Below are 20,808 nucleotides of genomic sequence, written 5' to 3'. Positions count from 1 at the left end.
GGAGTTTGCGTTTTTGGATACGCATTTCTTTGAGATGGGGGGTAAACCAAGAGTTGAGGTGAGATTCCCGTTTACTTTTGTGGAGTTTGGTGGGGGCAATCAAGTCTAGCGCTTTGGTCATGGCGTTGTTAAATGATTCGACTAATTCACTGGGGTTGGAATCATTAGGGCTAGCTATGAGAGTTGGTAGGAGGAGTGGGAGTAGTTTTTCGGCTGTGATTTCTTTTTTACTTCTTGTTGGCATGGGGGTGCTATTGTATTCTTATTGGGTTTGGGAGGTTCAATGTTGGCTGTGAAGCAAATAAGATGATGGTCAGTCCATATTTGAGGTAGGATACTGGAGATGGTGATGTTGCAGTTGTGGTTGGCTATCCAGTCTAGCGTGCGGCCTTTTATATGTGTAGGAGCTAGGACATTTTGGGTAATGTCGTGATTGGCTAGAGTAGATTGGATTGCTTGTGCTTGTTTGTCCTCAGCGTCATTAAAGCCTAAGTTAAAGTCGCCTAGTAGTAGGAGCTGAGTGGAGTCTTTGATGCTGTCGGTGAGGAGGCTAGATAAGTCTTCCTCAAAATTGCCTAGTGGGCCTGGTGGTCTGTACACAAGAAGTATAGTTAGTGTGCTGTTATTTGAGATAGGTATTTTAGCTGAAAGAAGTTCGCATGATGTGAGAGCTGGGTGTGGGGTGAGTCTGGCAGCTAGATGTGTTTTGGTTATGATGGCTAGGCCACCTCCTCTAGTGTTGGGACGGTCGACTCTAAGGATATTGAAGTTATCTGGTATGGCAGTCGAGAGGGCAGGGCCAGCTGCCTCATGAAGCCAGGTTTCAGTGACGGCAAGGATATCTACATTGTCCGAAGACAGTATATCTGCTATTTCGGTGTTGTGTGCTATAATGGACCTAGCATTAATGAGGGCTCCTGATAGTGTTGGATTTATCTTGTTATCTTTGGCAGTTCTGGGATTGGGGTGGTTGTGTCTCCTCTGTTTGTAGTATGGGTAGTCAAGTGGTTGAGGACGATTTATCGTCACAGGACCTGGGAGGTTAGGATTGATGGTAGTGGGGGTGCGTGTGGATACTGGTGTGTTGGTTCTCTTATTTTTGATGTCATAAAGTCGTGAGAGCCTAGCTCTAAGTCGCAGGTTTCTCTCATGCAAGTTGCAAGGTGTAGAGTTGGTGAGGGCCATTATGATGGTGATGGTTAGGAGAGTCCAGGCTATGGTCCCACGTGGGAGTGAGACGCCGGTAGTGGTGTGCATAATGTGGGAGCGATGGAGGTAATGCTTGTATTTGGTGAGATTGGAAGGGATGGGTGCGAGTGTACTATCAGTCTAGGTTGGTAGATCCTGTTAGTATCTGTAAGGCGGATCTGCTACAGCAAGGGTTCAGGCTTGGGAAGTCCTAAACGTGGCTAAAAAAGCCAATATAGTGGGGCATGGCACATGGAAATTGACAAAGGCATGGGGCACACATAGTTTAGAGTAGTCTGAAAGCGACCATAAGGCACAACACAATTTAGAAGTGGTCTGAAAGCGACCATAAGGCACAACACAATTTAGAAGTGGTCTGAAAGCGACCATAAGGCACAACACAATTTAGAAGTGGTCTGAAAGCGACCATAAGGCACAACACAATTTAGAAGTGGTCTGAAAGCGACCATAAGGCACAACACAATTTAAAAGTGGTCTGAGAGCGACCATAAGGCACAACACAATTTAGAAGTGGTCTGAAAGCGACCATAAGGCACAACACAATTTAGAAGTGGTCTGAAAGCGACCATAAGGCACAACACAATTTAAAAGTGGTCTGAGAGCGACCATAAGGCACAACACAATTTAGAAGTGGTCTGAAAGCGACCATAAGGCACAACACAATTTAGAAGTGGTCTGAAAGCGACCATAAGGCACAACACAATTTAGAAGTGGTCTGAAAGCGACCATAAGGCACAACACAATTTAGAAGTGGTCTGAAAGCGACCATAAGGCACAACACAATTTAGAAGTGGTCTGAAAGCGACCATAAGGCACAATACAGTTTGGAAATGGTCTGAAAGCGACCATAAGGCACAATACAGTTTGGAAATGGTGAGTATGCTCAGGTCACACAGCCATGCATTGACAGTGCGATACGACTGCAAAAATGGTTGGGGATGTATACTGGTATTGAGTTTCTTACCCTAAATAGGTGCCGGCATAATCAGGAGGTTGTAAGTGAGTTTCAGAGGGAGCATGAGAGCTGGTATTCGGCGCTTTATGAGGCCTGGATCAAAGGTACTGTTGGGGGGAGGCAGGTTCTGTGGCAGGGTTCGAAGGGGGCGAGCGCCTTGCGTCTGCCAGCGGCGAACAGGGGCTAACAGGGTAGCTTGGCCTTATAGTGGCCTTAAAGGTGGCCGCCGGCTGTTCCGCCTGCCGGCGGAAGTTCCTGAATGTATGTGCGCGTTGCTTAGCAACTAAAACGAGGCCAAGCCTCGCTTTCAACCCGCATCGCGCCCGACATTTTGCTTTATATCATGTCGGCGCGAGCGGTTTAGTAGGGCAAAGAAGGTGGTGGGCCTGCAAGTGGGGCCCTGTAATGGTGGCAGAAGGGACCCAGGAGGGGTATGGGCTCCTACCCGCTCCGGTGGAGTAGCGGTGGGGGCTCCTGCCCGCTCCGGTGGAGTAGCGGTGGGGGCTCCTGTCCGCTCCGGTGGAGTAGCGGTGGGGGCTCCTGCCCGCTCGCTGGAGGGATTCTGCTGAGGGCTAGCAAGGCAGCTCGCCCTTATAGTGGCCTTAAAGGTGGCCGCCGGCTGTTCCGCCTGCCGGCGGAAGTTCCTGAATGTATGTGCGCGTTGCTTAGCAACTAAAACGAGGCCAAGCCTCGCTTTCAACCCGCATCGCGCCCGACATTTTGTTTTATATCATGTCGGCGCGAGCGGTTTAGTAGGGCAAAGAAGGTGGTGGGCCTGCAAGTGGGGCCCTGTAATGGTGGCAGAAGGGACCCAGGAGGGGTATGGGCTCCTACCCGCTCCGGTGGAGTAGCGGTGGGGGCTCCTGCCCGCTCCGGTGGAGTAGCGGTGGGGGCTCCTGCCCGCTCCGGTGGAGTAGCGGTGGGGGCTCCTGCCCGCTCCGGTGGAGTAGCGGTGGGGGCTCCTGCCCGCTCCGGTGGAGTAGCGGTGGGGGCTCCTGCCCGCTCGCTGGAGGGATCTGTAGTCACCACTGCCTGTACTTCGGGATCGTAAAAGGGTTTTCCCCTTGCGAGATTCTCTCTTGTCCACCAGTGTAAGCTCTGTACGAGTGTTGGCGAAACGACCACTAGATCGTCCCACTGACCACTTGCCTGAGACCACTGTTTCGCCAACCATTCCTGCATGGGACGCATGCGCAGACGCGCGTGGGGGACCAGGTAAATGCATGACGCCATCATGCCCAGTAACCGCATTGCTTTGCGTACCGTTATTTGTTGACCTGACTGATAATGTGGAATCTGCAGTAGTATATTCCGAATTCTCTCTTCCGAAGGGAAGGTCAACCCTTTCTGAGTATCTAGGATTGCTCCTAGGAACTGTTTTGAGGTGCTTGGCACCAGACTTGACTTCTTCTCGTTGATAGAGAAGCCTAATTCGTGGAGGAGGTCGATAGTCCTCTGACTGTTTGACCTGCAAATTCCTGGGGTTTCCCCCGTTATAAGCCAGTCGTCCAGATAAGGGTACACTGGGATTGCCTCCCTGCGTAGGTGTGCAGCTGCCACCGCCAGTACCTTGATGAATACCCTTGGTGCTGAAGCTATCCCGAAGGGCAGTACCTTGAATTGGTAGTGGCGACTGTCTACCTTGAAGCGCAAGTATTTTCTGTGGGCTGGAAGCATGGAAATATGAAAATAAGCATCTTTCATATCCAAGGTTGCCATGTAATCCCCCTTTTTTAGGAGGGGGATTACCTCTTGTAGCGTGGTCATACGGAATTTTTGGGGCTTGACATACTTGTTGGCAGGCCGTAAATCCAATACTGGGCGCATTGTCAAATCTTTCTTTGGCACAAGGAAGTAAGTTGAATAGATACCCTTGTTTACCTGGTGTCCTGGGACGAGTTCTATCGCGTCCTTTTCTAGCAGAATGGCGATCTCCTCGAGAAGGATCTTCTGATGTTCTAAGGAGTGTATTCTTTGTCGTGGAGGGTGGTTCCGGGGGCGCTGCAGTAATTCTATACAATATCCTGTGGACACTGTTGACAGCACCCATCTGTCTGAGGTGATCCCTTCCCAAGCCTGGGTGAAGTTGGAAATGCGTCCCCCTACTGGGGTTGCGTGAGAAGGGACCCTGAACTGAGCGTCACTGCTTTGGTGGAGGCGTGCCACCTCCCTTGTTGGGGCTGCCTCTGCCTCTTCCACGACCTCTCTTGTTACCCCTGCCGTAACCTTGGGTAGACTGCTGGTTGTTGTTCCATTGTGTACCCTGTCCTTGGGCATAGTTGCCTCTTTGTGAATTTTGGCCGCGTGGGCGACGAAAATTACTGTTCCCCCTCTGGTTAGGGGGTTTGTTGGTAAGCTGGCCAAGGGATTTCAGAGTCTCGTACTCGTCCTTGGCATTCTTAAGTGCGTCTTCGACCGCTTTCTCAAACAATAGATCGGGTTCCACCGGCTTGTCTATTAATGAAGCCTGGGTTTCTGTCTTGAACCCCGACTGCCGTAACCACGCATGTCTCTTGATAACAGTACCTTCTGCTATCAATCTTCCTGCGTTGTCCGCGGCGTCGAAAGTTGCTTTTAATATGCAACCAGACACGGCTCTCCCTTCTGCCGAGATCCGAGCCAACTGGCCCTTTAACGGTTCAGGAGCAGAGGCTATGAGCGCCGCGACCTCTTCCCATTGATGGCAGTTGTAACTTGCCAACAGGGTGGTGGAGTTTGCGATCCTTGCTTGGTAGGCGGACGTTGAGGCTACCTTCCTGCCAAACCCGTACAGCCTTTTGCTCTCCTTGTCGGGAGGAGCTTCTGACGACGATAAGGGTGTCCCAGCCCTCTTCCGAGTGTTGGTAACCACTAGGGAGTCTGGTTTAAGATGTCCTCTTATATAAAGAGGGTCAGACTGGGCTGCCCGAAAAAGTTTTTCGACTCTGGGGTTGACGGCTCTGGTGAGGTTAGGATTCACCAGGGATGGATCTATTCTACGTTGGATGGATTTAAGGATAGGGATGGTCTGAGCGACCGGCCTCCTCTCTCCCACCAACTCTTCTGCGAAGTCCCTTTCCTCCTGTACACCGTGGGTGTCGATGTGAAAATGTTCTGCTGCGCGAGCGAGAACTTCATTAAGGAGGGGCTGGTTATCAACTGGCGAGTCGGTAACTGGGGCTTCGCTCTCTACCGGGGAATCTACTCTGTAAATTTCCTGCTCATCTTCTACCTCCTCCAGGTCCTCATCATCCGCATAGTATTCAGTCCCGGTTTGTTCCTCCATAATTGTAAACTCTGGTCCCCTTCAGGGAAAGTCTGTCCTTGGTATCTGGGGTGTGGAGTAGAGTATGGAGTAGAGTAAGGCTGCACCTCGAAGGGTTCAGGTCTTTCGAACCGGGCCTTTTTACTTAGGGGGATAGGATCAGAGGAGCCTGAGGGTGTGGCCCCTTGAGGGTCATACGAAAGGAAATGTTCTGGGTTTTTGTCATAAAAATCAGCTAAGGAAGACATCCTTGACATGACCCTGTCTATGTCTTCACTGGACCATTCTTTGGAACAGGGTATGACTTTAGTAGGCAACTTAGAGGACTTATCAAGGGTACCCTTGCTGGATGTTGATGTCCCAGTAGATTTATGTGTGTCTGTCTGCTTAGGGTGGAAGGATGGTCTTACAGGAGTGGAAGGCTGTGCTTTCCGCTGTTTCCCCCCTCCCCGTGCGCGGAAAAATGTTTTCCCTGCCCCTTGGAGGCTCCAGAGACTTTCGACGCCTGGCGTCGAAGGTCGGGAGAGGTATCTTGTTTCGAGCGTGGGGCCTCGCTGGTGTTAACTGCGGCCTCGGTCTCCTGGAGCGCGGCCTGGGGGTGGAAGTCGTCTTCGTCTTCCGACGATCGAACTTCCGTTAATCTAGGGAGCGAGGCACTCTTGGCAAGAGTGGATGATTGCCTTGCGTCATGAGGCGATCTCGATCGAGAGCGCCCAGAGGACACCGAGTCGGACCGTTCTATCTGTGCCTCTTTCCGAGAAGTCGACGTCGTCGAGGTTCGGTTGGACTTAGTGTGCTTAGTGTGTGTAGGGTGTGTAGCGCTTGCGTCGCCGGGGGTCTTCCCCATAGCCGCCCTGCCGGACAACCTTCCGAGGTCGGGGACCCGCGCTCGGCAGTCTTTCGACGCCTTAATGCCCTCGCCGTCCGAAAGTACGGCGTCGCTGCCATCGCTGAAGGCGCCCTCCGCTGCCATGGCCGCCTGCCTGGCGTGGTGGGCCCAACGCTTTGTCGAACGGTCCTTAAGTGTCTTAGGCTTAAACCTACTACACGCTCTGCAGTTCGCTTCGGGGTGGTCCCTCGGCAAGCAGAGATTGCACGTGGCGTGCCTGTCGACCCAAGGGTATTTGCGGTTGCACTTGGGGCAGAATTGGAAAGGGGTACCCTCCATACGCACCTTGAGGCAGCGGGCTGGTAAGTGTAGGAAATATATAAGGTGTACCTATATACCAAGAGTGAAGAGTATGTACCACCCCCCACTCTCCCTACTTGCAGGGCCGAGGCCAGCGGCCTACTAGGCCCGGGCCGAGGCCAGCGGCCTTCCGAGGCCCAGATCCGTCGTGCAGCAGCCGACGGTCGATGTCTTCTCCAGCCTTCGTCGAGTGTCGAGGGTCGACGTTGGGGTGGGGAAGGATGTCAATAAATAATTTTAAATTTCAATAATTAGCAAAAGTATGGCTAAGGCCAGGGGACTCCGCAAGATGCTTCCGACCAGTATGGCGGAAAAAAACAATCTGAGGATCCTAGACGCGTGAGGGATCTTGGGTACAGTGGACGTCACACTAGGGATAGTATTACTGGCACGCCTGTGTCGACGCCCATTTTCGAGTTTCGAAAAACAAACTGTAATACTCCGCAGCTTCCACTAGATGTCGGCCTATGCACAGCATGTGATCTAAGCAGATTCCACAAGCCTCAGAAATATATATATATAATGTTGGTGGCCACAAAGGTATTGTGAAAGCATCAAGAGAGAAAGATAAAATTCATAATTTGTTTTGTTAGCATTTCAAATCCCCTTTCTGGCGATCGCTCTTCGAAGACTGAATGCTGCAATTGTGTCCCTATTCTTACATGCTGTCCGGGGTTGGACTGGGGCAGAACATAGGCTCGGGCACCAATGAAAAAGTGACTGACAGTTACAAATGGCCTTTTGTGACTGGCTGATTGACGAGTAACCATGGGGGGCAGGGGTTGTAAAATGTGTTGATAATTGTGAATATTAAAGAAAAAATGTTATCAGTAACATTGTTAAACACTACTATCGGCACTGAGAAGTTTTCTTTAATGCCATCTGGATTCTCTGTCGATTCAGCAAACTGCAACCATCCTATGTCTCTATCCCCTTCCCGTAACTATTGTTGCTCCATTCAAATCATATCACAATTCCATGCTTCGCTGTGTGCTCCTTTGGTGTATCCACTGGGGCCTTCCTTGTTTTTATTTCCCACAGGGTCTCCTTCCGATCTATCCTGCTAACCGCTCTTCTTGGCCCTCTCCCCCCAGACACGTGCCATTCCTTTCCAATATGGTAGACAATGAGCCTCATGAAAAGTTTGCAGGTCTGGTAACTACAGTACCGGTAAGCTTGCTGGTAACGTAGTTACCGGACCGGGAAACTATGAATTATGCTCGCAGGTGCCTTTTCGCCCACCAGGTCACCTGGCTGCTGGACCAGCACCCGCGAGCAGGATATGTTGGATGTACCGGCACCATTCTGAATGGTGCTGGTGCATCTGGCCTCCCCATTCCCATTGAGCCCTATGGGGCTCGAATAGGAATGGGGAGCATTTTTTACCGGTGCCCGGGAATGGCCTAATACTGGGTCCGGCGGCCGTGATGACCCGGTAATTTCCCATTCCCCGCTGCCGGTAAAATTCGCAAGTTTGGCGGCAGCCTGCCAGATTTACCGGCAAGGCTACGTCCGAACTTGTAATGAGCCCCAATGTTCCTTCCATCCTCCCCATGGTGCATGAGTGAAGGTTTTTTGCAGGGGCATTATTTTCCAAATTTAGTTTTAATTTTAGAGAAGTTGTACAAGGGACAGATGGACATTGAATCCTTGAAGGCATGTAAAAGATTGGCATTGATTGGAATTTTGATTTTCCCCCCAGTCACTGAATGCTTTATTCAGTGGTGTCTTGTGGATGCAGTTTATAATATGCAAGAATATTTCTTTTGCCATTTAAATCAGGGTAAGGAAATGATGCGTGTTTCCGCGCATTCTAAGAAGAAGCCGAGTGCTTTCAGAGAACAGCGAATGTTGCATGCTGCAAAAATAATAGGTGAGTGCAGGGATGTCATTTGGGGGTTGCCAGGGGTCACAGCCGCGACCCCTATATTCTCCCTTGCTGCCCCTAAAAATAAAAAAACGTGCACACATTTTTATTTTTTTAACTGAAGTTCCTGGAGTCACACCAGGTCTCTGGGTGGCCCGGCGCAGTCTTCACCCATCAGGGTGAAGGCTGGGCCGGGGCTTGCAGCATGAGAAGGAAGCGCTCAGTAGAGGTTGGAGCTGACCAAGACACGTGGCATGTGTCACATGCCATGTTCCGCTCCAATCCCTTCTCCTCCGGCTTCCTCGCGGCTCCTATACAGGAACCGGGAAGCTCTCCCAGCTTCCTGGTTCCTGCTTGTCAGCAGCCCGAAGGAGCCAAGGGTGGCCTGGACTGACGGACTGAATCTGGAAAAACAGATAAGTAGGCTTTAAAAAAAATATTGATGTGTATTTTCCATGTGTGTAGTGCATGTCAGATGTATGGATGTGCTATGGGTGAGTGAGTGGGTTACATGTCATTTCATCGCGGGATGTTTTTTCGTGGGGTTTTTTACTATGATTTTTTTTACGAAAAAAAAACATCACATTTTTTTAATGATTTTTGGGGTGGATCCCCTCCAACCCCCCCATTTTCTAAAAAATTTGATAGGTTTTTTCGGAAAAATAAATCGCGGTAAAAAACCCCGAACTAACCATCCTGTGATGAAAGGACGTCGTACCACTGTGTGGTGGTTGAATGAGAAGAAATGTGATAGCGTGTGTGTTTGAATGTTCTGGGTGTGTGCTTGTGTGGATAATGCAGTGGGTGGATTGAAGAAAAGGTGCACGAGTGAGCGACTGGTGGGTGAATGAGTATGAATGTGGTAGTGTGTGTTTGAATGTACTTGGTGGGTGGCTGGTTGTGTGCCTGTGTAGAGAATTCAGTGAGAGAGGATGTAAGATTGATTGATTGATTGATTGATAGGTTATTTATAATGCACCTATAAACAAGTTTTTCAAGGCGCAAGGTGTATGATTGACCGACTTGGTGGGTAAATGAGTATGAATGTGATAGTGTGTTTCAATGTGTCTGTGTGCAGAATGCAGTGCGAGTAGACATGAGAGAAGGTGTATGGGTCAGTGAGTGGTGGGTGAATGAGTAGGAATGTGATAGCCTGTGTTTGAATGCTCTGGGTGGGTGGTTTTGTTCCTGGGTGGAGAAAGAAGTGCAAGTGGACGTGAGTGGTTTATGGGTGGGTGAGTGAGTAGGAATGTGAGTGTGCGTGTGTGTGTAAATGTTCTTGGTGGCTGGGTGCCAGTGTAAGTGTATGTGAGAGAAGGTATATAGGTGGGTGACTGGTGGGTAAATGGGTATGAATGTGATTGTGTGTGTGAATGTTCTGGGTGGGTGCATGCCTATGTGGTGAATGCAGTGTGAATGAATGTGAGAGATGTATGGGTGGGTACAAGGGATGCCTGTGTGTGTGTGTGGATGTGTGTGTACGTCTGTGTGTGTGCGTGCGTGCGTGCGTGTGTGTAAAACCCTGGGAGACTGGGGATCACCAGAGCATTTTTTACACATCCTTTATTGTCTTTGCATGTTTTACTGGTATTTTTGGGCAAAGCCACGTTCATGTGTGTCATTACCTGGCTAGACTGGCATTTTGTTCAGCCAGTCTAGCCATTGCTTACTGTGGCATGACATTTATTACTCATCATCTTTGATAAAGCAAGCATGATAAGTAGTATTACCTCGCTAGACTGACATTTTGGTGTAGCAGCCTGTATATTTCTTACTGTAATGTGACTTTTAATTAACTGAGGATCTATGATGAAGCAAGGATGGTAAGTGTTCTTATGGGTCTAGACTGGCTTACATTGGAACCAATTAGGACATGTCACTTTTAATGGCCAAACCAACAGGAGTATTTTCTTACACAGGCGTACTGGCATGTATTGGCAGAGCCAGCATTGTGCCTAGTGCCAATAATGATTCTATAAGAAACATCTCAAAGTGATCATGAGTATGTCTTATATGGCAATACTAGCATATGTTGGAGGGGCCAGCATGGAAATATATGAGCACAGCCAGCATGAACCGGGGACCGGCATGACAATGGATTGGGAAATGCACTTTTGGTGACTTGCATCTATTTTACTTTTAATCCCTGCACCCTACGAAGCCGATCGCACACTGTCTGGCCTTCTACCAATTTTCACAGAAAGTGTGCTGTGTAATGCACCATTTTAACCCATTTAAACATTTTCTGATGGGTGGGGGAAGAATCCCCCTGATCCCTCCAAACCCATTTTTGTTAGTTCGGGCCCCCTCGCTATGCTCAGTCGCAATTGCACATTTGTGGCAAATATTTACACCCTGCAATAAAACAACTCACCCGCCACCGATGGTGGCTGGCATATTTTGGGACCACGAACAACCCCCTTCTTTCTACGTTAGGTGAAACATTTAAGATTTGATTAAAACCATATTTACTTCTTTCACTTGGAGAAGTGCATGTCCCTGCAGCGGCATAATCATCATGGACATTGCACATGCTTGGTGGTGTGGGCCGGCCGAGGCAGTGGCTTCCCCTTTGCTTTGTTAAGGAGCTTGGGGGGTGCCAGGGCTTCAGCATGGCTCACAGAGGCCCCCTGAATTTTGTGCTATGCCACTGATTGGGCTCTGATCACCTTGAACGCATTCAAGTGTGATGAGAATGGTTGGGGGGGGGCCGCAAACTCGACCAGGACCCTGCTCTAGTGCAAAACTGTTTAAGAAAATAAGCGTTGGACACAGAGTCTCAGAAGTGAGAGGGCAATGGAGGGACCCACCCCTCCCACCTCAAACTCCTTGGAAAGGGCTTGTGGAAGCTTCATTCCCGGGCCGGTACAGAGGGGGTCATTCAATAACGCATCTTGCACATAGAGCTCTGAAAATCGTTGATGCATTGAGCCCGACTCTTGAGGGAAGCACAACCCTGCCCCCACAACTCACCCCATTAAAAAAGATTGATGAAGAGTCATGTGTCAAAGCCTGCGACATTAAGGTGTTATGTTCGGCTCTGGGTTGTGGGGTCAACATGTGGTTGCTTGTCAAATAATTTAAAGATAAATGCACTCAGAGACAGATGGCCTCAGCTTACACTCGCAAAATAAGTTTTTTCTATCGTAGTGGTAGCTGACTCAAAGATACAGTTATAACCAGGGAATTTTGTCGATAATAATCCTGGTTAATTATTTCATTCTCAGACCTTGCTGGTGCCACATTTTGCTCCTGGGTAAACAGACAGTGCCTGCCTCCCAAGGTCAGTGCTTTTTTGGCATCAATGCCACAGATAACGACTTCTATGTCCATTGATCTATAGATGTTTCAAACACCAGCTGTAGCCTGCATTAGAGATTTCGGTTACCCTGTCACACGTACTGCATTATGTTTGTTTTACACATAGACCCCACGTCAAATCTGGAAAATTCCATTCCCCAAATGTGTGATCGTGGACAAATCAACTCCGTCTGTGCCTTAACTCTGATATCTGGCTGAAAGGAGAGCGCCTGGAAACACAGGTGTTAGACGCATCTGAAGGTCGTGTGGTATTAATTCCTGTGATGCCACTTGGAGGCGTAGTCATGTCATCACTTCCTGTGATGTCATCGCAGGTCAAGCACCATCTGATGTCACTTCCACTACCCCTGGCATTTTGGTGAAAGGACGTTCCTGGCTGAGTGTTCTGTGCATGAACATCTTGGAGAGAGCTGCTTCTGTTTGTCAACTCTGTGTTGCCTCATGAAGTGTATTTTATGGCTCAGTGTTGAGTGCAATGTAGATTTAATATTTCTGACATTCATGGAAAGAGAAAACACACCACCTTTGGTACTAAATGGCAAGTAATGTAGTGCAGGGGGTGGTGAGATAAATCAGCTCTTCAAAGCCTTACAGAAGATAAGCTCATATTCAATTACCTTGATGGTGTGAGGGGGGAGGGACAGGGGGCAGACTCCAGAGATGCAGACTAAGGATGTTAAAGGCATGCCTGGTGCCTGATGCTTGCAACAGTGCAGAATATGTGAGAGGTTTGGAGATGAAGAGTGAAGAAAAGCGGTCCAGTTCCACTTTACCCCGAGCTTTGGCCGACAAAACCAAGCGTTTGGATTTCGGGAGAGCCTGGCTAGGTCAATAGCGTGGCAAACATAAGAGGCAACCTACGGCTTGGTGGGTGGGCAGAGGATGTCAGATAAGCCCTGTAAGCAGATTTATCCATATGTGGCCGTGAGGTAGTCACATACTCTATCTTCGACGAACATGGGTACCCAGAACGATGGTCCGCTGCCTTGTTCGCATGGTCCACGTTCTATGACCAGTGTACACTGCACAGAGGCAGGAAGAGGGTAAGGCCACTAAAAAGAAGAGGCAAGGAGAGCATGGGAGGTGAGTGGGGGAGTGGGTTTAAGGGGCACAGGGCGGGTTAGGTGAAGGTGGGTGGCATGGATGAAAACCCCTTCCACTTGATGGGATAGAGAAAAAGGGCATGAGGGTATCGGGGCGAGGGAGTGGGCCATATTTGTTTAGGTGGGGGTTGTGGGGGCAGAGGGTTATGGGGGTTTAAATCCCACCAGACCATAGAAGAGGACTGGCAGGAGGGGTAGATTCGGTGGGTTAGGCGTGGGCGGGAGTGGCAGGGGCAGCAGTGTTCGCTGTCCAGGATTCTGTGGAGTTGAGCTCCGCGTCTCAGGGATTCAATGAGAGGGGAGGGGACCTGCAGGAGAGAGAAGCACAACCACTCTTTTGCTTGGTAACATGTGCGCAACTTCAAGAATCGCATGTATAAAATGATGAAGGATGCCAAATTGCCAAGTATCTAGAAATGAAATGTTCTGTGTAGCACTTCACTGCTTGTTGCCCGCTGTTGCAAACTCCAGTGTAAATGGTGTGTTGGATTTTGGGCCAATATATGAGATTCAGTCGCCCTGGTAATGCTTTCATATGCTCTAAAGCATTTGATATTTGATATTTTATTTGTATCACGCTCATACACACATGTTTAAGAGAGCGATGAGGCAAGGAAGGGGATACATGGGAGGACAAACAGATGATCTTACTAGGCCCAGTGACATTGAGAACGCACAAGTGCAGGGGAGGGGGAAGGGGAAAGTGCAAGCGAGAGGTGGAAAGTCCTGAGCAGCGAGAAAAATGACAACAGGTGGTGCAGCCAGCAAAGGTGGCAAGTGCAAGGCCTAAAGCGCAGACAAGGGGTGTGTGATAAGTGCGGGTAAGGGGACTGTAGTGTTACAGATACAGACCCAAGTGCAAGGGTTTCCAGAGGCAGTGTGGGTATGTGGCATGGTGGAGAAATAACTGGGCCCGCAATCAGAGGGTAGCCAGGTGCAGTATCATACAGGAAATCAGCAGGGGCAGGGGCGTAGGAGACACATAAAATCTGGGGGTGGACAGGGACATCTTGGGGACTTTGCTTTATTTATTTATTGTGTTTTAGTCAAAGAACCGAACTTTTAACAAAATTAGAATTAAAGTAGCAGTACGTATTAAATTACAAATATCACTGTATAAAAGAAGAAAAGAAAACAGAAGAAAAATAAAGGCTGCAGCAGCAAAGAACATGTCTTTGTATGTTGCATTTCTGGATTTTTCATCTGACTATGAGCTCATGGTAAGAGAGAGGAAATAATTACTTCCAGTGGGCCACAGATAGGATGTCAGCTCGTTAAGAGGCAGATCACCTGTAAGTGGATTCCTGCCAAATAAAGGAATTGAAGCCTTTTCTACCAACTGTAAGTTGCTACTTTTTTTGTGTGGGGCAAGGAGACGTGTGTGTCTCTGGGAATGGAAAGATGGGGGTTTCAAAGAAAGAGGAAATATTGTCTGTACCTCCGAGTAAGCCCTGTTATTGGAGTAGAGGGACCAGGAGTGTGATGTTGCTACTTTGACTGTCCTCCGGGGTGGGGGGGCAGTAGGGGGTTAAGCAAACAAGGAGGACGAGCGATCGCAAGCCCACCCCCTTATAAGCCCTCCCCAGGTCCGCGGCCGGATGTGTTGACCCGGAGGATGCTTAGTAGGTGGGGTGTATGTGGACCCAGGGGGGTGGCCAGAGGGGCAGCCCGCTATGTGGGCTGCCCTTCTAGCACCCCTACAAGGGCCGGGCCCGCCTCTCAAGATGAGTCTGGTCCCTCTTATTCCATCTCATGCTGGCTTTAGAGCCTAGCCTTTCTTTGCCTTTGTTATTCTGAATGCAGAGCTGGACTCTGTTCCTTTCTCACTTAACATTTGCTGCAAAGCCTGATCTATTTGATTCTCTCACATGTTACTAGGATGGCAGAGCATGGGTCCTCTGCCCTGTTACATTATTCAAAGAGCCCCTCTGGTCTTTTGTTGCCTCTCCCTTGTCTCACTACTTGCATGCTTAATACATACATACCTCCTTGCTTGAACACTCAACATATTCTCCCTAACACAACAATGGCAGCTGCAGTCTGTCTTAACTTCCATTTGTTCCGTGTCTTGAATTGGCCTCTTATTTCCGCTTTTCTGTTTGCGGTGGAAAGGCATTTGCCAGTCACTGCCATGATGGTTCTACCTGGCCATAAGAGGGCAACAGCTAGCCAATATTGGAAGAACGTGGAATATTATGCTAGAGGCTGGCAACTGCCTTCCTAATGCCTACACAAGAGACACAACTCTTGCCTTTGTTTCTAACAGTAATTCAGTGGATGAAGAAATGCGAGAACACACATATTGCTTATAAATGATGGGGATGATGTCACACTTGGTTAAGACATTTTGATCACACCAGGAGCTAATTTCCAGCTGCAATTAAGCGATTACCTTTTAGACTTCTGGCTTTAAATAATGTTAGCATCACCTGGAAAGCACAGAGGTTGTTCAACAGGGTTCCTGGAGCACGAGGGGTACCCTACTCGTGGGCATGGATGATTGGAGGGCATTCTTGCCCTGGTTTGGAGCATGGCCCCTACAGCCATGATGGGGGGAGGGGCCTACTACTTTTGGTTGTACGTACCCTTTGAGGGTGGCCAGCCATTGCCTCTTGCTTTAGCCCACTAACAGCTGTGCTTTGCAACTTTATCACACATACCTGTCAGGTGGCATGTAACTCAATGCTACCAATGTTATCAGCCTCAGAAGTCTGGAATCCTTTGCCACATCCTTTGCCACATCAACTAGGGTACAGGCTTGCCACCTGAGACTTACCCATGTCTGAATTGGCATCTGTCGCCCTGTGGGGAAGACACACACAGAAAGAGCAGGGCACAGTGCTCTTGTGGGGTTTTCCCACTTCTTCCTCAGTGTGGGCACAATTCACTCCGCAGAGAAAGTGGCACATGCTGGGCAACATTCTTCCACTTTGACAATGTCACCCAAAGAGCGAAATTGGCCATTTGAAATACCTCTGTCGACTTATAATTGCGCAATCCACACTGATGGGTTTAAATACCTGCTTAACGCGAGATGGCAACTAAGGGCATTTGCCAACGCATTCAAGAAGCACAGGCCACCCTCTTACCAGCGACATGCCATGTTCACTCATTCTGATCACGCATTGGCATTTATCTGGGGTCATGTTAAATGTATTTATTTATTACATGTGTAGCATCACGCAAAACCCCCAAGCATCAAGGCGCAAAGTAAACTGCATGGAGTGGACCACTTCCATTGGCGCACGTTTTTACTTTTCCGCCACAAAATGGAAGATTTTATCGTAAAAGGCAGGTGAAATCACATTGCTTTTCCACTTTGGAAGAGTGTAAATACCTCGCACAATTAGCGATTGCTGGCGGAATTGACAATGGCTTTCTCTGGACTCCGCCCGCTTTTACCAGGTTTCATTTCCAAGCAAATCCCAGAGGAATCCCTTTCCTTATTTCCAGCATGAGAATCCATGCTGGCAGTAAGGCTGCATTTGTCTGGTGGAGCTGGAAATACAGGGGGTCCTGGTGTGTCCACTCGGCTCCCGAACTCCACCCACAAAATGCTAGAAAATCTGGCCAATTAGAAAAAGCGACAGTAATAGTGTTTTCCACCACTTTTTCTGAACCAATTTACCTGGAAAATGCTGTGTTGCATCGGAAGCTGAATGCATTCACTCTGACTATAATCCCACTGGAAGATTAAGCCAGGTGCTGAACACAGGTGTTACATATTCCTGTGCACAATCTGCATTTGGAGAATTAACTAACTGAGCTGCCTTACAAATGATATCTCCTCAGGGGCTTTACTGTCTTAACCCCTTAACTGCCATGGGTATTTCCCCCCAGTTCCAAGGCCTTTTTTGGTGATTTTGGTATGTCGCCATTCAATCCCTTGTAACTTCTTTGTTACAAGAGATTTCTCGGCCAAAGTTGGCCCCTTTTTTCCCACATGTAGGCGGTCGTAACGCCACCCTGGAATCCTAGTTTGCTGTAGGGGGGTGAGAGAAAATAACCAAAAAGGAGAACATTTGGTTTTTTTTCAGAAAATGCCAATAAAATGTTGTACAAAGAAGCCTGTGGTGTTTTCCTTGTAAGAGCTAGGAACAAATGGTTTGCTGTGCTGGATTTGCCATTTTCCAGGCTTTCAAGAGCAGATTGAGTGAAAACCAAAATAACATATTTTGATACGCTAATCAGCCGTTTTGTGAGAGGTAGGCGATTTTGGCGTTTTTTGTCCAATAGGACATGCGTGGACGGAATAGAAGAAAGGGGTAGGAAAGCTGGATGGGAAGCAAGAAAGGCATACATTTCTGAAAAGTAGACAATATTCCAAGTTTAGGAAGGGGTGATTTGCGCAGGTCAGGCAACAACTATGTAGGGAAAGATTCCATAGTTTGGGGGGAAATTGGGAAAATGACAGAAAAAAAATCCCACAATTTCCGCACATTTCACTCTGGTCACCCACCGAAACACAAAGCCAACAACACATGGCCTACCTTCCCGCATTCCCACAGGTCTTCCGATGAAAACGATACCTCACATGTGTGGGTGCACCTACGTGGGTGCAAAGGGAAAAGCTTAAACACTGGCAATCCCAATTCTTTCGGCAGAGCAGATTTTGCTCATGTGGACAACCTACAGATTTGGGCGTAGGGTGTAGAAGCCACGAAGGAAAACAGGGAACCCCATGCATTTCCGAAAAGAAGACACCCGTGGGAATCCACAGAGGTCTGACTTGCGTGAATCGCTCCATAACTTATGACCCACAATCCCTGACAAAGTCTGAAATTTAGCGGAAAAAAGACAATGTTCACTTTGTCTGGGATTGTGGGTCATAAATTCTGGGGCGATTTGCGCAAGTCAGACTTCTGTGGATTCCCACGGGTGTCTTCATTTCAGAAATGCATGGGGTACCCTGTTTTCCTTCGTGGCTTCGACACCCTAGGCCCAAATCTGTAGGTTGTCTCCCCAAACCTTTTGGGGCTTACCAGTGGTTTAGCCTTTTCCCTTTGTGTCCAGGTCGGTGCACCCACACATGTGAGGTACCGTTTACGTCAGGACACCTGTGGGAACGCGGGAAGGTAGGACATGTGGTGTTGGTAGCGTGTTTCGGTGGGTGGCAAGAGGGAAATGTCTGAAAATTCTAGTTTTTTTAACCAAATTTCTGACTTTGTCAGGGATTGTGGGTAATACATTCTGGGGCGATTCGCGCAAATCAGACCTCTGTGGATTCCCATGGGTGTCTTATTTTTGGAAATGCATGGGGTTCCCTGTTTTCCTCGGTGGCTTTGACACCCTAGGCCCAAATCTGTAGGTTGTCCACATGAGCAAAATCTGCTCTGCCGAAAGGCTTGGGGTCACCCGTGGGTTAGCCTTTTTCCTTTGCGCCCAGGTAGGTGCACCCACACATTTGAGGGACCGTTTTCATCGGGACACCTGTGGGAACGCAGGATGGTAGGACATGTGTTGTTGGTGGTGTGTTTCATATATATATATATATATATATATATATATATATATATATATATATATATATATATATTTGTTTTGTCCTTCCCTAGGGGCAGATGGCACATGTGTGTGACCATCTGCCCCCAGGGGGGTGGCAAAACATACTGCCCCAGGCTTGGGGGGGCAGGATGGCTCTGCCAATATTTGCAGTGGCCTCCCTCCCATCCCAAATGGATGAGGGCATCTCATGTACTTCTTCCTAGGGGCAGAAATCTGCCCTCAGGGAAGGCTATATAAGATGCCCCCATCCACTTAGGGTGGGGGGAGAGGGCCACCCCCCTTGCAAAAATCCCTGGTGGCTAGTGGTCCCACCCGCACCCACCCCACCCAAAACTAAGTTTAAAAAAAATATCTTTTTTTTGTTTGCCCCCCTTCCCTGGGGGCAGATGATCACACATCTGCCCCCAGGCTGTTGCGCCCATGCTTTGGGGGCCAGGGGAAGAGGGCAGCTTGCATAGTAAGCAGCTCCTCCCCCCACTTCAAAAACAGATCCCTGCACGACACACCAAACACATATTCTGGGGGGGATAAATGACATTAGATCCCCCCCACTTAAAATGGTGGGGAGGATTTGTCCCCCCTGTTCCCCCCCATGTCCTACGCCCATGAGCAGGGGAGAGGAAGAGAGAAGGCAGAAGATTCCGGAACCAGAGATGGTTCTCCTCAAGTTTCAGAGAGGCTGTTCCAGAGGGAGTCCCCAGCAGAAGAAAGAGATCTACCACCAACTTGTTGCTTGGAGAAACGACTGACCCTGAGGGAGTTGGAGGTGGAGGAGCGAAGAGCTCGAGTGGGAAGGTATATACAGAGGGAGAATTGAAGGTATTTTGGACCCAGTCCCCAGAAAGCCTTGTGGGCAATGCTAAGATGTTACTTCATTGAATACACCTGTAGTGGTCGGCGGTACTAAGTTGTAATGGAGAGGACATTGCTAGTCGGTTCAGCCCGCAGTTGTGGCTATTATTGCCATAACTAACCCCGGAATGCAGGGAACATTTTCATTGGGAAGACAACAATGCACACAACATCGACCGTTCTTCAAAATGGAAAAAATGGCTGCCCAGCATTGGAAAAAGAAAGGGAGCTCTTTCTAAAAAAGGAACAGCCCCTTTCTATTTCCATGGAGGAGAAGACACAGAGGGGAGGACATGGCACTGTGGAGAGCCACCAAAGGTGAAAGCAACAGGAGAACATACTTCATTTAATGAAACGCGGTACCTTTACTTTTTTAAACAACAGGGCAATTTGGTGGTTCAGTGGTTGATTTAAAAAAACTGCGTAGCAAGTTTCTTGATTGGCTGAGGTGCACCACCTGGGTACTGATTAGCATTGCTTCATTTGAGCGTTGAGCTGTTTTCACTTACTTTACAATAAAGGGTGAAACTGTGGCTTCGAGAATTCTTTTTTCGGAATGGATGTGCTCCTGTTGTCTGTTGTCCACAATTTGTTTCTTCTTGATACACTTCAGGGCAAACGTTAGGTTCTCGTTCTTCACTTTCACCTGCAAATGTAAACAGTTACAGATGTCTAGCTCCGCCATCTTCATTGCACGCAGACAACGCATCATTTAAACAGCCCCACACAGCTGCATTCATAATCTCTTGGCCCCGATAAACAATATAATGATTCTTGATTATGCAACCCCGTCTCTCCAATTTTAAGTTATGAAAAGCAAACACACTCCTAAAATCAAGTCATGCAATGGTTAAGACGTGTGCTTGGAAAAACATACCCCCACAGGCCAACTTTGTTAGTTAAAGAGAACACACACGCCTCCAGTTTGGGTTGTGGCCATTTTGAGGCACACTTTCTAGAGTGGATTGGTTTCCCTTGTGTACACCCAGCCATTTACAATACCAGCCCAGCAGTGTCATAACACAAAACACAGCCTGCCATGCATAAGGTGCTGCGATGGCCCTCAGATACTTACCTGCAAGAGAGATAATGGGCTTAGGACAATCTGGGGTTCCCTGAATAGAGGCGACACCCCTGTATTATTGTGCCAGTGCTGCAGTGCTCTATCACACCCTGAAACCCCAGCTACTTTTGTTTTAGGGGCAAATTCCTTTTGGGGACCACTCTTTGTTGACTGATACTTCACAACAGTGGCAGCACAAGAGATCTTGCCGTGAGAGCCAGGACAGCCCGCTCAGGAAGCCACGATGAAAGGGAACCATCTCAGGTAGATTAGGACCAGTGGGGGGCGGGGATATGAAAGGGAACCATCTCAGGTAGATTAGGACTGGTGGGGGGCGGGGATATGAAAGGGAACCATCTCCAGTAGATTAGGACTGGTGTGGGGCGGGGATATGAAAGGGAACCATCTCAGGTAGATTAGGACCGGTGGGGGGCGGGGATATGAAAGGGAACCATTTCCAGTAGATTAGGACTGGTGGGGGGCGGGGATATGAAAGGGAA

The 20,808-nt window shown here is 48.7% G+C and overlaps 1 protein-coding gene across 3 annotated transcripts in view; it reads right to left on the bottom strand.

Annotated features, from left to right (window-relative positions):
* The window catches only part of PRKG2 (protein kinase cGMP-dependent 2), a 710,215-nt gene that overhangs the window by 354,506 nt on the left and 334,901 nt on the right, over window positions 1-20,808 (bottom strand). For all 3 annotated transcript variants that reach the window (XM_069626564.1, XM_069626566.1, XM_069626565.1), the window contains exon 11: window positions 19,755-19,891. In XM_069626564.1, the coding sequence (XP_069482665.1) occupies window positions 19,755-19,891 (137 nt within the window). The remainder of the gene's footprint in view (window positions 1-19,754; window positions 19,892-20,808) is intronic.

The sequence above is a fragment of the Ambystoma mexicanum genome, chromosome 6p, assembly GCF_040938575.1.
Source record: "Ambystoma mexicanum isolate Mex_15411 chromosome 6p, UKY_AmexF1_1, whole genome shotgun sequence".
Lineage (NCBI taxonomy): Eukaryota > Metazoa > Chordata > Amphibia > Caudata > Ambystomatidae > Ambystoma > Ambystoma mexicanum.
The sequence above is the reverse complement of the archived record's forward strand: the minus strand, read 5'-3'. Positions and strand labels throughout refer to the sequence as shown.